At 42.8% G+C, this 18,867-nt stretch overlaps 1 protein-coding gene across 1 annotated transcript in view; it reads left to right on the top strand.

Annotated features, from left to right (window-relative positions):
- The window catches only part of LOC149449978 (NACHT, LRR and PYD domains-containing protein 1-like), a gene marked incomplete at its 5' end in the record, with an annotated part of 100,589 nt that extends 94,544 nt beyond the window's left edge, over positions 1 to 6,045 (top strand). Inside the window, 2 exon segments of the mRNA XM_089692521.1 lie at positions 2,763 to 2,813; positions 5,211 to 6,045. Of these exon segments, the coding sequence (XP_089548647.1) occupies positions 2,763 to 2,813; positions 5,211 to 5,485 (326 nt within the window).
- Positions 6,046 to 18,867: the final 12,822 nt, after the last annotated feature.

Below are 18,867 nucleotides of genomic sequence, written 5' to 3'. Positions count from 1 at the left end.
AAGGGGGGATGTGATCTCCCTGTATAATACATAAGGGGGGATGTGATCTCCATGTATAATACATAAGGGGGATGTGATCTCCATGTATAATACATAAGGGGGATGTGATCTCCATGTATAATACATAAGGGGGATGTGATCACCATGTATAATACATAAGGGGGGATATGATCTCCATGTATAATACATAAGGGGGGATATGATCTCCATGTATAATACATAAGGGGGGGGATATGATCTCCATGTATAATACATAAGGGGGTTATGATCTCCATGTATAATACATAAGGGGGGATATGATCTCCATGTATAATACATAAGGGGGGATATGATCTCCATGTGTAATACATAAGGGGGGGGATATGATCTCCATGTGTAATACATAAGGGGGGGGGTATGATCTCCATGTGTAATACATAAGGGGGGGATATGATCTCCATGTATAATACATAAGGGGGGGATATGATCTCCATGTATAATACATAAGGGGGGATATGATCTCCCTGTATAATACATGAGGGGGATATGATCTCCCTGTATAATACATAAGGGGGGGATATGATCCCCATGTATAATACATAAGGGGGTTATGATCTCCATGTATAATACATAAGGGGGGATATGATCTCCATGTGTAATACATAAGGGGGGGGATATGATCTCCATGTATAATACATAAGGGGGGGGATATGATCTCCATGTATAATACATAAGGGGGGGATATGATCTCCATGTATAATACATAAGGGGGGATATGATCTCCATGTATAATACATAAGGGGGGATATGATCTCCATGTATAATACATAAGGGGGATATGATCTCCATGTGTAATACATAAGGGGGGATATGATCTCCATGTGTAATACATAAGGGGGGATATGATCTCCATGTGTAATACATAAGGGGGGGGATATGATCTCCATGTGTAATACATAAGGGGGTTATGATCTCCATGTATAATACATAAGGGGGGATATGATCTCCATGTATAATACATAAGGGGAGATATGATCTCCATGTATAATACATAAGGGGGGATATGATCTCCATGTATAATACATAAGGGGGGATATGATCTCCATGTATAATACATAAGGGGGGGATATGATCTCCATGTATCATACATAAGGGGGGATATGATCTCCATGTATAATACATAAGGGGGATATGATCACCATGTATAATACATAAGGGGGGGATATGATCTCCATGTATAATACATAAGGGGGTATGATCTTCATGTATAATACATAAAGGGGGATATGAACACCATGTATAATACATAAGGGTGATATGATCTCCATGTATAATACATAAGGGGGGATATGATCTCCATGTATAATACATAAGGGGGGATATGATCTCCATGTATAATACATAAGGGGGGATATGATCTCCATGTATAATACATAAGGGGGGATATGATCTCCATGTATAATACATAAGGGGGGATATGATCTCCATGTATAATACATAAGGGGGGATATGATCTCCATGTATAATACATAAGGGGGGATATGATCTCCATGTATAATACATAAGGGGGGATATGATCTCCATGTATAATACATAAGGGGGGATATGATCTCCATGTATAATACATAAGGGGGGATATGATCTCCATGTATAATACATAAGGGGGGATATGATCTCCATGTATAATACATAAGGGGGGATATGATCTCCATGTATAATACATAAGGGGGGATATGATCACCATGTATAATACATAAGGGGGATATGATCTCCATGTATAATACATAAGGGGGGATATGATCTCCATGTATAATACATAAGGGGGATATGATCTCCATGTATAATACATAAGGGGGGATATGATCTCCATGTATAATACATAAGGGGGGATATGATCTCCATGTATAATACATAAGGGGGGATATGATCTCCATGTATAATACATAAGGGGGGGATATGATCTCCATGTATAATACATAAGGGGGGGATATGATCTCCATGTATAATACATAAGGGGGGATATGATCACCATGTATAATCCATAAGGGGGGATATGATCTCCATGTATAATACATAAGGGGGGATATGATCTCCATGTATAATACATAAGGGGGGGATATGATCTCCATGTATAATACATAAGGGGGGGGGGGATATATTCTCCATGTATAATACATAAGGGGGGATATGAACTCCATGTATAATACATAAGGGGGGATATGATCTCCATGTATAATACATAAGGGGGATATGATCTCCATGTATAATACATAAGGGGGGATATTATCTCCATGTATAATACATAAGGGGGGATATGATCTCCATGTATAATACATAAGGGGGGCTATGATCTCCATGTATAATACATAAGGGGGATATGATCTCCATGTATAATACATAAGGGGGATATGATCTCCATGTATAATACATAAGGGGGATATGATCTCCATGTATAATACATAAGGGGGATATGATCTCCATGTATAATACATAAGGGGGGGGATATGATCTCCATGTATAATATATAAGGGGGATATGATCTCCTCGGACCCCACATTCATTAGAGGATCTCTAATTGTGTATTTTTCTTTGTATTGGTTGAACTAGATAAATGTGTGTCTATTTTCACCCAGAGTAACTGTGTAACAATGTTTATTGGGCACATAGGGGGCCTTAAAGTAACCCCCAGCAGATAGATAGACATACAAATGTTCACATGTATACAGCTTCATAATCATTGTAGTGTTAAATGAAACTCTTCCGTGTCCTTTATTTTTTTTTAGGGGAGTTGAGAGAAATGGAATTGCGAGCCTGTGCGTCCGTCAGCAGTGGAGGCATGTAAACCTTTTACTATATTTACAATCATTTCATTACCCACATGGAAGAAAAACAGATTGGAAAAATATTCTTCCCAAATATATTGACATAGATTTGAAATGCTACAATTTTGGCCATATTCCATATATTTAAATAAATATATGTATATATGTGTGTGTGTGTGTGTGTATATATATATATATATATATATATATATATATATATATATATATATACAGTGGGGCAAAAAAGTATTTAGTCCCCACCAATTGTACAAGTTCTCCCACTTACAAAGATGAGAGAGGCCTGTAATTGGCATCATAGGGAGACCTCAACTATGAGAGACAAAATGAGAAAACAAATCCAGACAATCACATTGGCTGATCTGGAAAGAATTGATTTGCAAATTATGGTGGAAAATAAGTATCTGGTGAATATGAAAAGTTCATGTCAATACTTTGTTATATATCCTTTGTTGGCAATGACAGAGGTCAGACGTTTCCTGGAAGTCTTCACAAGGTTGGCACACACTGTTGCTGGTATGTTGGCCCATCCTCCATGCAGATCTCCTCCTCCATGCAGATCTCCTCTAGAGCAGTGATGTTTTGGGGCTGTCGCTGGGCAACACGGACTTTCAACTCCCTCCAAAGGTTTTCTATGGGGTTGAGATCTGGAGACTGGCTAGGCCACTCCAGGACCTTGAAATGCTTCTTACGAAGCCACTCCTTCGTTGCCCGGGCGGTATGTTTGGGATCATTGTCATGTTGGAAGACCCAGCCATGTTTCATCTTCAATGCCCTTGCTGATGGAAGGAGGTTTGCACTCAAAATCTCACAATACATGGCCCCATTCATTCTGTTCTGTACATGGATCAGTCGTCCTGGTCCCTTTGCGGAGAAACAGCCCCAAAGCATGATGTTGCCACCCCCATGCTTCACAGTAGGTATGGTGTTCTTTGGATACAACTCAGCATTCTCTCTCCTCCAAACACGACGAGTTGTGTTTCTACCAAACAGCTCTATTTTGGTTTCATCTGACCATATGACATTCTCCCAATCCTCTTCTGGATCATCCAAATGCTCTCTAGCAAACTTTATACGGGCCCGGACATGTACTGGCTTAAGCAGGGGGACACGTCTGGCACTGCAGGATCTGAGTCCCTGGCGGCGTAGTGTGTTACTGATGGTAGCCTTTGTTACGTTGGTCCCAGCTCTCTGCAGGTCATTCACTAGGTCCCCCCATGTGGTCCTGGGATTTTTGCTCACCGTTCCTGTGATCATTTTGACCCCACGGGGTGAGATCTTGCGTGGAGCCCCAGATCGAGGGAGATTATCAGTGGTCTTGTATGTCTTCCATTTTCTAATTATTGCTCCCACAGTTGATTTGTTCACACCAAGCTGCTTGCCTATTGCAGATTCAGTCTTCCCAGCCTGGTGCAGGTCTACAATTTTGTTTCTGGTGTCCTTCGACAGCTCTTTGATCTTCACCATAGTGGAGTTTGGAGTGTGACTGTTTGAGGTTGTGGACAGGTGTCTTTTATACTGATAACAAGTTCAAACAGGTGCCATTGATACAGGTAATGAGTGCAGGACAGAGGAGCCTCTTAAAGAAGAAGGTCCAGGTCTGTGAGAGCCAGAAATCTTGCTTGTTTGTAGGTCACCAAATACTTATTTTCCACCATAATTTGCAAATAAATTCTTTCCAGATCAGCCAATGTGATTGTCTGGATTTGTTTTCACATTTTGTCTCTCATAGTTGAGGTCTCCCTATGATGCCAATTACAGGCCTCTCTCATCTTTGTAAGTGGGAGAACTTGTACAATTGGTGGGGACTAAATACTTTTTGCCCCACTGTATACACACACACACGTGTGTGTGTGTATATATCTATCTGTGTGTGTATGTGTGAAAAAAATATATATATACATACACACACACTCTGTATGTTGAAATGTGTTTTTATTACAAAATATTTTTAAAAATACATTTCAAATATACTGTTTCTTTAAAAATACTAGTTCAATCAATATAAAATAAATACATTGCATCTACATTTTTGGAATGCATTTACAAATATATGTAAAAATGGTTGCAATGCATTTTTTATATATGACAGAATTCATGAAAAATATATTTTTTTAAATATAAAAAAGTAATTTTAACATATATTTTTACATATATTTGTAAATGCATTCCAAAAATGTAGATGCAATGTATTTATTTTATATTGGTTGAACTTAGTTGGACTTGTGTCTTTTAGCTCCGTTAGCTGCATACCCCATGTAACAAAAAAAAAAATAGAAAAAAAGGAATTTTAGGAAACATAGCAAAACATATCACAGGGCAAAAGGCCAAGAATGAATTCAGGAGAATGGACAATGCATGGCGTAAAATATATATTTTTTATACTTACAGGTTCGTCTCCTTCAACAAAGCACTTTGTGGATCTACATCAAATAGAACTGATCAATAGAGTGCACCCGATAGGTCCGGTCTTAGACAAGCTCAGTTTCCTGGAACTACTGACCGTTGAGCAGTGCAACACTGTGCGTAGTAAGTCCACCCCCGAGGACAGGATGAGGGAGCTCTACATATTCATTAGAGCTTGGGGGGATAAGGACAAGGACAAGTTACTCCATGTTCTAAAGAAGACCAACAAGTCGGTAGTGAAAAGCTTGGGAAGGCCATGACTGCATTGAAGGCACCTCGAGCTCCTGTATTGAGAATGGCTACAGAACTATCAAGTCATGGTTTGAATGAGAAGTCCCAAAACTTAGCCGCAATGAAGAGTGTTTCACGTTGTGAGAGCAGCTAGATCCGGAAGAAACCTTCACTGCGGTGATGGCCTGTCCTCTTCCTGTCTCTACAATGGTGAACATACTTTGTGAAGAACCGGCCAAAAACTCTAGACAAACCCAAACAACTTTTGACCGATAAGCAGTGTGACCTGTAAGGAGATGTCCCGGGACCAGACGAGAGAGCTGTTCAGGTTTGTCAGAGGTCGGAGAGATGATGGCAAGAGCAACTTGATGTTCTGGAGGAAACAATCAAGCAACGGATCCATTGGTTAAGAAGATAATAACTTTGTGAAACTGTTGAGAATTGTACTTCATTTCAGGATTGTGGATGAAACCGCATTTTCTTCTCAAGTACCGGCCACCTGTGCATCCAGATCAGCCGGTTTAAAGCAAGGATCCAGTCTAACGTTACGGAGCCACTTCTTCCAACCGGCATACAGTGAAGGAAATGGGTATTTGCTCCCCGGCTGATGCTGAATGTTCGCCCCTCACACAGAAATGATCGGTCTAACAATGGAATGTTCCCCCTCACACAGAAATGATCGGTCTAAAAATTGAATGTTCGGTGTAACACTGAGAGACAGAATACAACAACAAATTCAGCAGAAATGCGTCTAACAAATGATGACTGATCTGCATGTTCATGAGGGAAGGAAGGATTTGATCCCCTTTACAAAACATGACTTAGTACTTGGTGGCAAATCCCTTGTTGGCAATCACAGAGGTCAGATGTTTCCTGGAGTTGGCCCCCAGGTTTGCACACATCTCAGGAGGGATTTTGGCCCACTCCTCTTGGCAGATCCTCTCCAAGTCATTAAGGTTTGGTGGATGACGTTTGGTAACTCGAACTTATAGCTCCCTCCACAGATTTTCAATCGGATTAAGGTCTGGAGACTGGCTAGGCCACTCCAGGACCTTAATGTGCTTCTTCTTGAGCCGCTCCTTTGTTGCCTTGGCCGTGTGTTTTGGGTCATTGTCATGCTGGAACACCCATCCACCACCCATTTTCAATGCCCTGGCTGAGGGAAGAAGGTTCTCACCCAAGATTTGAGGGTACATTGCCCCATCCATCGTCCCTTTGATGCGGTGCAGTTGTCCTGTCCCCTTAGCAGAAAACACCCCCAAAGCAGAATGTTTCCACCACCATGTTTCACAGTTGGGATGGTGTTCTTGGGGTCATAGGCAGCATTCCTCCTCCTCCAAACACGGCGAGTTGAGTTGATGCCAAAGAGCTGGATTTTGGTCTCCTCTGACCACAACACTTCCCACCAGTCCTCCTCTGCATCATTCAGATGTTCAGTGGCAGACTTCAGACGGGCCTGGACATGTGCTTTCTTGAGCAGAGGGACCTTGCGGGCACTGCAGGATTTCAATCCTCGTCGGCGTAGTGTGTTACCAATTGTTTTCTTGGTGACTGAGGTCCCAGCTGCCTGGAGATCATTGACAAGATCCTCACGTGTAGTTCTGGGATGATCCCTCACTGTTCTCATGATCATTGACACGCCACGAGGTGAGATCTTGCATGGTGCACCAGACCTAGGGAGACTGACACTTGTTTTGTGTTTCTTCCATTTGTGAATGATTGCACCAACTGTTGTCACCTTCTCACCAAGCTGCTTGGCCATAGTTTGGTAGCCCAGTCCAGCCTTGTGTAGGTCTACAATCTTGTCCCTGACATCCTTGGACAGCTCTTTGGTCTTTGCCATGGTGGAGAGTTTGGAATCTGATGGTTTGATTGCTCCTGTGGACAGGTGTCTGTTATACAGGTAACACAATGAGATTAGCAGCACTCCCTTTAAGAGACTGCTTCTAATCTCAGCTTGTTACCTGTATGAAAGACACCTCGGAGCCAGAAATCCTGCTGAATGATAGGGGAGCAAATCCTTCTTTCCCTCATGAACATGCAGATCCGTCATCATTTGTTAGACGCATTTCTGCTGAATTTGTTGTTGTATTCTGTCTCTCAGTGTTACACCGAACATTCCATTGTTAGACCGATCATTTCTGTGTGAGGGGCGAACATTCAGCATCAGCCGGGGAGCAAATACGCATTTCTTTCACTGTACAGCTGGTTCAGGATTGTTGCCCATCATCAGAGCAGCTCGTGGACACCATGACTTCTGTGGGGAGCGACAAGACAGTATAACCAGTCAGGTGATGGTGAGATGGACTTAAAAGAACCCAAACTTCCCTCACTATACCAATGCACAACACAGTAAATCCTTCTTGAAAAAGCGAGTATCTCCATGTGTAGATAGACAACTGGCCCAATGGAAAAAAAAAGATCTTCAACATTTCCATGAATACATTGAAGGCACCTCAAGCTCCTGTATTGAGAATGGCTACAGAACCAATAAATAATCCATTATAAGATCTCTTGAAAAATCTCCTTTCGTGTTGTGAGCTCTGCCTGCCTCCTGGCCGTCTCTTTCCACAGCTTCCTGGATTCCCAGCTTGCTTTGCAGCTTCTCCTCCATTTCTAAGACTACATACCCCATGGTCCCTTGCTGCCTGCAAGCTGTGATTCCCGTACTGACTCCGCCTCCTGAAACTCCTCCTCTCAGAAGGCGGGCTCTGTGAAATGTGTGGCCCAGTGGTGCCTACTCACAGGGCATAGTGACTACAGATCATGGAACTCCGGGAAGGAAATGTGTGGGGCCTTCACAAAGTACGTTCACAAACTTCAAGATCATTCAGGGTAATGGAAGAAGATTGAAATCGTTGGAATACAATGTGGAGACGAAGAGAAGATTTGACATTTTGACCGAAGATGCACTTTAAAATATATTTCAGGGACTTCTGTAACATCGAACAATGGTGCTAATATTAAACTGAAGAAGTGGCTGTGATGGGTCATGGAAGGTCTTCAACATTACAGAGCAAGTCCACATACCATGACCTGGATGATGAGATCTTTCACGTACGTAAGATGCTAATAATAGATCTACACACAGAGTATATACTATATACACACATATACACTCACCAGCCACTTTATGACGTCCACCTGTTCAATTGCTTGGTAACACAAATGGCTAATCAGCCAATCACATGGCAGCAACTCAATGCATTTAGGCATCTAGACGTGGTGAAGACGACTTGCTGAAGTTCAAACCGAGCATCAGAATGGGGAAGGAAGGACATTTAATGTGGCATGGTTGTTGGTGCCAGACGGGCTGGTCTGAGTATTTAAAAAAACTGCTGATCTACTGGGATTTTCCCACACAACCATCTCTAGGGGATTACAGAGAATGGTCCGAAAAAGAGAAAATATCCAGTGAGCGGCAGTTGTGTGGAGGAAAATGCCTTGTTGATGTCAGAGGAGAATAGGCAGACTGGTTGGAGATGATAGAAAGGCAACAGGAACTCCAATAACCCCTCGTTACAACCAAGGTATGCAGAATACCATCTCTGAATGCACAACACATCCAACCTTGAAACAGATGGGCTACAGCAGCAGATGACCACATCGGGTGCAACTCCTGTCAGCTAAGAACAGGAAGGTGACAACAGGAAACGGAGGTGACAATTCGCACAGGATCACCAAAATTGGACAATAGAAGATTGGAAAAACGTTGCCGGGTCTGATGAGTCTGGATTTCAGCTGCGACATTCAGATGGTAGGGTCAGAATTTGGTGGAAACAATATGAAACTGTGGATCCATCCTGCCTTGTATCAGCGGTTCAGGCTGGTGGTGTCATGGTGTGGGGGATCCATCCTGCCTTGTATCAATGGTTCAGGCTGGTGGTGGTGATGCAAGGCAGGATGGATCCACCATACCATGACACCAACGGCTCAGGCTGGTTGTGGTGGTGTCATGGTGTGGTGGATCCATCCTGCCTTGTATCATTGCTTCAAGCTGGTGGTGGTGATACAAGGCAGGATGGATCCACCACACCATGACACCACCACCACCAGCCTGAACTGTTGATGCAAGGCAGGATGGATCCACCACACCATGACACCACCACCACCAGCCTGAACTGTTGATGCAAGGCAGGATGGATCCACCACACCATGACACCAACAGTTAAGGCTGGTGGTGGTGGTATCATGGAGTGGTGGATCCATCCTGCCTTGTATCAATGGTTCAGGCTGGTGGTGGTGGTGTCATGATGTGGTGGATTCATCCCGCCTTGTATCAATGGTTCAGGCTGGTGGTGTCATGGAGTGGTGGATCCATCCTGCCTTGTATCAATGGTTCAGGCTGGTGGTGGTGGTGTCATGATGTGGTGGATTCATCCCGCCTTGTATCAATGGTTCAGGCTGGTATTGGTGGTGTCATGGTGTGGTGGATCCACGGTTCATGGATGTGCAGCCAACAAATCTGCAGCAAATGTGTGATGCCATCATGTGAATATGGAGCAAAGTCTCTGAGGAATTGTCATTAAGGTCATTCTACCTACCTTGGTGTGACCTATGTCTTCCTGAACATTCGGATATGGAACATCTCCTAATTCTGCTGCCTCTACCTCGGCATAATCTGCAGGATACAACCCTCCATAACTCTGGAGACCTCTGAAGAACCGGTCCATACCCTGGTAACCTGCTATCTCAATGTCTGGAATATACTTCCGGAACTATGTTCTCATCTCTACAATCGACCATCAATGCTGCTGTAAGACTTGTCCACCTTCCACCACTCACCATCTGCTCTCCTCTCTCTGCCAGCCCCTTCACTGCCTTCTGACCAACCCAGGAACAGCATTCATGTCACCATGCCTCGCCTTCAAATCACTTCAATACTCATCCCACTCCTATATCTCTGACCTCAATACTGACAAATTACTCTTCAAATCTTTCATTTTTTTCCCCACAGAACTATTAAAGTGTATGTACCCACATGGAAGAAAAATATATTTGAAATATATTTTAAAAATATCCTTCCCAAATATATTGACATATGTTTGAAATACTACAATTTTGGCCGTATTCAGTATATTTAAAAAAAAAAAAAAAAAAAAAAAAAATAGATTATGTTGAAATGCATTTTTATTACAAAATACATGAAAAATATTTTTAAAAATGCATTTTCAAATATACTGAACGTCTTTAAAAATACAAATCTACATTTTTTGGAATGCATTTACAAATATATGTAAAAATACATGTTAAAATGACTTTTTTTTATATGTTAAAAAGAATCTGAAGAATATATCTAAAAATATATATATATATTTTTAAAAATATTTAAAAATTTCAACTTGCAGTGTGTGTGTCTGTACATATATGTGTATATATATGTGTGTATATGTATATGTATGTGTGTGTGTATATATATATGTATGTGTGTGTGTATATATATGTGTGTGTGTGTGTGTATATGTATGTGTGTGTATATACAGTTGCAAGAAAAAGTATGTGAACCCCTTGGGATTACGTGGAGTTTTGCATGAATTGGGCATAAAATGTGCTCTGAACGTCATCTAAGTCACAACAATAGAAGAACACAGTCTGCTGCACATAATACTACACAAACATTAGATGTTGCCATGGTTTAATTGCACATAACATGTAAACATTCACAGTGCAGGGAGGAAAAAGTATGTGAGGCCCTAGCTTAATAACTTCTCCCAGAGCTAATTGGAGCCAGGAGTGAGCCAACCTTGACTCCAATCAGTGTGATGATATTGGATGTGTTGCTGACAGCTCTCCTGCCCTTAAAAAACACACACCTGTTTTGGGTTTACTGGTTTCAAGAAGCACTGTCTGATGTGAACCATGCCTCGCAGAAAAGAGCTTTCAGAAGACCTACGATCAAGAATTGTTGACTTACATGAAGCTGGAAAGGGTTACAAAAGTATCTCCAAAAGCCTTGATGTTCATGTGTCCACGGTAAGACAGACTGTCTACAAATGGAGAAAGTTTAGCACTGTTGCTACTCTCCCTAGGCGTGGTCGTCCTGTAAAAATGACTGCAAGAGCACAGCGCAGAATGCTGCATGAGGTAAAGAAGAATCCCAGAGTGTCAGCTAAAGACCTACAGAAATCTCTGGCACATGCTAACATTTTTGTTGACACATCTACAATAAGGAAAACATTATACAAGAATGGAGTACATGGGAGGACACCATGGAGGAAGCCATTGCTGTCCAAAAAGAATATTGCAGCACGTTTGAAGTTTGCAAAAGAGCACCTGGATGTTCCACAGCACTACTGGCAAAATATACTGTGGACAGAGGAAACCAAGATTGAGTTGTTTGGGAAGAACACACAACACTATGTGTGGAGAAAAAAAGGCACAGCACACCAACATCAAAACCTCATCCCCACTGTGAAACATGGCGGAGGGAGCATGATGGTTTGGGGCTGCTTTGCTGCCTCAGGGCCTGGACGGATTGTTGTCATTGATGGGAAAATGAATTCCAGAGTTTATCAAGACATTTTGCAGGAAAACGTACGACCATCTGTCCGCCAATTGAAGCTCCGCAGAGGATGGGTGATGCAACAGGACAATGACCCAAAGCATACAAGTAATTCAACAAAACAATGGCTGCAACAGCACAGAATATGCCTTCTGGAGTGGCCCAGTCAGAGTCCTGACCTCAACCCCATTGAAATGCTGTGGCATGACCTTAAGAGAGCGATTCACACCAGACATCCCAAGAATATTGCTACACTGAAACAGTTTTGTGAAGAGGAGTGGTCCAAAATGACTCCAGATCGTTGTGCAGGTCTGATCTGCAACTACAGGAAACGTTTGGTTGAGGTTATTGCTGCCAAAGGAGGGTCAACCAGTTATTAAGTCCAAAGGTTCACATACTTTTTCCTCCCTGCACTGTGAATGTTTACATGTTATGTGCAATTAAACCATGGCAACATCTAATGTTTGTGTAGTATTATGTTCAGCAGACTGTGTTCTTCTATTGTTGTGACTTAGATGACGTTCAGAGCACATTTTATGCCCAAATCATGCAAAACTCCACATAATCCCAAGGGGTTCACATACTTTTTCTTACAACTGTATATATATATATATATATATATATACACACTGCATGTTGAAATGCATTTTTTCTATATTACAAAATATATGAAAGATATTTTTAAAAATATATTCTTCAGATTTTTTTAACATATAGAAAAGTCATTTTAACATGTATTTTTACATATATCCAAAAAGGTAGACATTCAATATATTTTAAATGTATTTTTAAAAATATTTTTCATATATGTTGTAATATATAAACACATTTCAACATGCGGTATATATATTTATTGAAATATATTGAATACGGCCAAAATTGTAGCATTTCAAGTATATATCAATATATTTAGGAAGAATATTCTTAAAATATATTTCAAATATATTTTTCTTCTATGTGGGCTTCTCCATCAGTTCATCAGGTTTTGAGGGAACATTTTGAGCAACAAGGTCTTCTTGTTGTTCCTGATTATGTTTTTAGCCGTATCTTTTTTTTGTCATTTGCACCCTTTGTTATGTCATGTACAGCGCCGGGTAACGTGTCAGTACCTTTGTGCGATGAATGCTGTGATTGTACAGCAAAGAAGGAATTGAATGCTCACCTTTTCCACTGCCAACATTGCTAATCTCTGGCTGAAGACCCCACAGAATCTGACACTTCCTGGCGTGTCAATTTCCTGCCCACCACTCCCCCCCCCCCCCGCTGCTCTCAGTGGTTCAGTCCCTCATTCCCTCCATCATTCTTGTATCCCGTAGTACCAAATGGACTGGTGGAAGAAACCAAATCACACAACGGGGGGGACAGAAAAGTGTCACATTTTGCAGGATCGTCATATCGAAGTTTCAGTAGAGATCTGTGGGAACGCCATGTCTTCTATGCAGGGAGCCCCTACACTGTACAACTTTACCTGACAGACAGAGCAGCTTTAATATCGATAAATGTAAATAATAAAATCTGTTACTAAAGAATATTTTTTTGTACTTTTATAAAACACATTTGTATATATTTAGTACAGTATGTTAATCATTAACATTTACTAAGATTTTATAAATGTATTTATTGTTTCTATACCTGTCTACATTGTTATATTTTACAAACCGCATTGATACCTCAAATCCTGATTGTAACTCTTTGGGGAGTTTGTTGGGCGCTGATGGCTTTACAGTGTTAATAAGTCGGGATTTAATAAAGCTGTGAAATATTTACAATTATTCTTTTGCTGAATCTTTTATGTCTTCACTCATTCTCACATGGAAGAAAAATATATTTGAAATGCTGAAATTTTGGCCATATTCAATATATTTTAATTAAAAAATATATATATATTTATATATATTTATATATATATATATATATTCTCTTGGCAACCTGACACTATCACATACAGTGAAGGAAATGCGTATTTGCTCCCCTGCTGATGCTGAATGTTCGCCCCTCACACAGAAATGATCGGTCTAACAATGGAATGTTCGGTGTAACACTGAGAGACGGAATACAACAACAAATTCAGCAGAAATGCGTCTAACAAATGATGACTGATCTGCATGTTCATGAGGGAAAGAAGGATTTGATCTCCTATCATTCAGCAGAAATGCGTCTAACAAATGATGACTGATCTGCATGTTCATGAGGGAAAGAAGGATTTGATCCCCTATCATTCAGCAGGATTTCTGGCTCCCAGGTGTCTCTCATACAGGTAACAAGCTGAGATTAGAAGCAGTCTCTTAAAGGGAGTGCTGCTAATCTCATTGTGTTACCTGTATAAAAGACACGTGTCCACAGGAGCAATCAAACCATCAGATTCCAAACTCTCCACCATGGCAAAGACCAAAGAGCTGTCCAAGGATGTCAGGGACAAGATGGTAGACCTACACAAGGCTGGACTGGGCTACCAAACTATGGCCAAGCAGCTTGGTGAGAAGGTGACAACAGTTGGTGCAATCATTCACAAATGGAAGAAACACAAAACAAGTGTCAGTCTCCCTAGGTCTGGTGCACCATGCAAGATCTCACCTCGTGGAGTGTCAATGATCATGAGAACAGTGAGGAATCATCCCAGAACTACACGTGAGGATCTTGTCAATGATCTCCAGGCAGCTGGGACCACAGTCACCAAGAAAACAATTGGTAACACACTACGCCGACAAGGACTGAAATCCTGCAGTGCCCACAAGGTCCCTCTGCTCAAGAAAGCACATGTCCAGGCCCGTCTGAAGTCTGCCACTGAACATCTGAATGATGCATAGGAGGACTGGTGGGAAGTGTTGTGGTCAGAGGAGACCAAAATCCAGCTCTTTGGCATCAACTCAACTTGCCATGTTTGGAGGAGGAGGAATGCTGCCTATGACCCCAAAAACACCACCCCAACTGTGAAACGTGGTGGAAACATTCTGCTTTGGGGGTGTTTTTTTGCTAAGGGAACAGGACAACTGCACCGCATCAAAGGGACGATGGACGGGGCAATGTACCCTCAAATCTTGGGTGAGAACCTTCTTCCCTCAGCCAGGGCATTGAAAATGGGTGGTGGATGGGTGTTCCAGCATGACAATGACCCAAAACACACGGCCAAGGCAACAAAGGAGCGGCTCAAGAAGAAGCACATTAAGGTCCTGGAGTGGCCTAGCCAGTCTCCACACCTTCATCCGATTGAAAATCTGTAGAGGGAGCTGAAAGTTCGAGTTGCCAAACGTCAGCCACCAAACCTTAATGACTTGGAGAGGATCTGCCAAGAGGAGTGGGCCAAAATCCCTCCTGAGATGTGTGCGAACCTGGGGGCCAACTCCAGGAAACATCTGACCTCTGTGATTGCCAACAAGGGATTTGCCACCAAGTACTAAGTCATGTTTTGTGAAGGGGATCAAATCCTTCTTTCCCTCATGAACATGCAGATCCGTCATCATTTGTTAGACACATTTCTGCTGAATTTGTTGTTGTATTCTGTCTCTCAGTGTTACACCAAACATTCCATTGTTAGACCGATCATTTCTGTGTGAGGGGCGAACATTCCAAAGTTAGACCGATCATTTCTGTGTGAGGGGCGAACATTCCATTGTTAGACCGATCATTTCTGTGTGAGGGGCGAACATTCAGCATCAGGGGGGAGAAAATATACATTTCCTTCACTGTAGCTGATCGCCGCCATTACTAGTATTAAAATAAAATCCCAGTATCTATACCACCATTTGTAGATGTTATAACTTCCACATAAACCAATTAATTTACACGTATTGGGATTTTTTTCAGCAAATATTTTTTGTTCTTTTTTTTTTTATATAGCAAAAAATTAAAACCGCACAGGCGATCAAATACCACCAAAAGAAAGCTCTATTTGTGGGAAAAAAATGACGTATATATATTTCATTTGGGTGCAGCGTTGCATGACCGAGCAATTGCCAGTTAAAGTATCACAAAAAATATCCTGGTTAGGAGGGGGGGGGAGTAAATCCTCTGGAGGGCGAGGGGTTATAAACCTTTTGGTTGTGGAGCATTGAGAATTTTTTTAGTGCGTATTTTTGGCACGCAACAAAACATGCGTCATTTAACTGTGTTTGGGGTGTCATGAACAGTCAGTCACCTATTTCTAAATGTGCAGCAACCTGCAGAGAAAACAAGCGCTTTGCCGCGCGTTCCTGAAATGAGCTAAAAATGCGCACCGCACTCGCGGGTCGTTGCATGTTGGGGGTGTCATGAACTGGCTTCACATCTGCACATTTCCAAACACGGTTAGCAGGCGCATGTTTTTCTGCACGTTTGTCACGCTACAGATGTGTCAAAATGCACATTTTTTTTAATCATATAAAAAAGTTATTTTTACATATATTTGTACATCCATTCCAAAAATGTAGATTTGTATTTTTAAAAACACGCAGTATATTTGAAATGTATTTTTAAAAATATTTGTCATATATTTTGTAATAAAACCGCTTTTCAACATGCAGTATATATATATATATAATTACAGACAAAATTGTAGCATTTCAAATATATGGCAATATATTTGGGAAGAATTTTTTAAAAATATATTTCCAAATATATTTTTCTTCCACGTGGGATACTTTGGGGTGTTTCTCGCACGGATGGGCTGCCTTATGCGTGATGTGTGTATATCTGTGAAAAATGCACAAAAATACCAGATCTGGAATGCATGTTTCTGCTGCGCTCAGGTGTGAATGGAATGTGAGTGGGAGGAGAGTTTTAGGCAGCAAGGATGACCAGGGAGGAGAGATAAGGGTTAAAAAACAACCACTGATGTATCCAAGTTGCATAGGAATTGCTTCCCATCTAATGCTGGAGCGGTTTCTGTGAGTGAAGTCACACCGAAGGCAGATCAAGGTTTCAACCAAGTCGCCCTACATAGTTGCACTTGAAATTGCATGAAAATCGCATCACGTCTCAACCGAGCCTGAGGGTGTTCGATCATCCAGGTCAGTGGTCTGCAAACTGGGGCCCTGAGGCTGGATGTGGCCCTTTGCCCACCTCCATCTGGCCCTTGAGGCATTATTCCTTCCACTGACACCAACAATGCAGGTCTGTTGCAGCCTTTTACCTGTCAGGCAAACCCGGGACATCATCTCAGCCTAGGCGAAGTCATTGACTGTCCACTGCAAGTAGATCCTTATTCGTGGGATTCACATTTGTGGCACCACAAGAAGCCTCCTGCATTTGGCATGTTTTTAGGTGCGTGCAAGAAACCCCGGAACCCAAGCAACTGTCGGCCAGTAATTGTCAAAGTTCATGTCAGCAATAACCTGCATTGCTAAGATTTACTCCTACAAAGCACCAATTGTAACCTGCTTCTCGCTGTCCTTCAAACTGTACACCTACGTGAGACCTGCAACCATTCCACTGCCGTCTCCTCCTGCACCAAAACTCCCATCTCCTCCTGCACCAACACTCCCATCACCTCCTGCACCATCAGTGCCGTCTCCTCCTGCACCAACACTCCCATCACCTCCTGCACCATCACTCCCATCACCTCCTGCACCAACACTCCCATCACCTCCTGCACCATCACTGCCGTCTCCTCCTGCACCATCACTGCTGTCACCTCCTGCACCATCACTGCCATCACCTCCTGCACCATCACTGCCATCACCTCCTGCACCAACACTGCCATCACCTCCTGCACCAACACTGCTGTCACCTCCTGCACCAACACTGCCGTCTCCTCCTGCGCCATCACTCCCATCTCATCCTGCACCAACACTCCCATCACCTCCTGCACCATCACTGCCGTCTCCTCCTGTGCCATCACTCCCATCTCATCCTGCACCAACACTCCCATCACCTCTTGCACCAACACTCCCATCTCCTCCTGCACCATCACTGCCGTCTCCTTCTGCACCATCACTGCCATCTCCTTCTGCACCATCACTCCCATCTCATCCTGCACCAACACTCCCATCACCTCCTGCGCCATCACTGCCGTCACCTCCTGCGCCATCACTGCCGTCACCTCCTGCGCCAACACTGCCGTCACCTCCTGCGCCAACACTGCCGTCACCTCCAGCGCCAACACTGCCTCCACCTCCTGCGCCAACACTGCCATCATCTCCTGCGCCATCATTCCCATCACCTGCTGCTCCATAACTCTCATCACCTCCTGCACCAATTCTGCCATCGCCTCCTGCTCCATCACTCTCATCATCTCCTGCACGATCATTCCTATCACCTCCTGCGCCATGACTCCTGTCAGCTCCTGCACCATCACTCCCATCACCTCCTGCGCCATCATTGTCATCACCACTTGCTCCATCACTGTCATCACCTCCTGCGCCATCATTCCCATTACCTCCTGCACCAAAATTGCCATTGCTTCCTGCTCCATCACTCTTATCACCTCCTGCACCATCATTCCGATCACCTTCTGTGCCATCACTGTCATCACCTCCTGCGCTATCACTCCCATCACCTCCTGCGCCATCACTCCCGTCATCTCCTGCACCATCACTGCCGTCACCTCTTGCTCCATCACTCCTATCACCTCCTGCACCATCACTCTCATCATCTACTGCTCCATCACTGCCGTCACTTCCTGCGAAAGCAGTCATCATCTTCTGTGCCATCACTTGCATCACCTCCTGCACCAATACTACCATCACCTCCTGCGCAGTCACTGTAATCACCTCCTGCTCCATCACTCCCTTCACCTCCTGCACCAACACTACCATCACCTCCTGCGCCATCACTCTCTTCATTTCTTTCACCATCATTCCTATAACCTCCTGCGCCATCACTGTCATTACCTCCTGCGCCATCTATCCCATCACTGTCATCATCTGCTGCTCCATCATTCCCATCACCTCTACCACTGCTCATCAATACTCCCATTACTTGCATGACATACAT

The sequence above is a fragment of the Staurois parvus genome, unplaced genomic scaffold, assembly GCF_062004578.1.
Source record: "Staurois parvus isolate SC_StPar_1 unplaced genomic scaffold, SC_StPar_1.0 ptg000590l, whole genome shotgun sequence".
In the NCBI taxonomy this organism is placed as follows: Eukaryota; Metazoa; Chordata; class Amphibia; order Anura; family Ranidae; genus Staurois; species Staurois parvus.
Note: the sequence above shows the minus strand (reverse complement) of the source record. Positions and strands in the feature narration are given on the sequence as shown.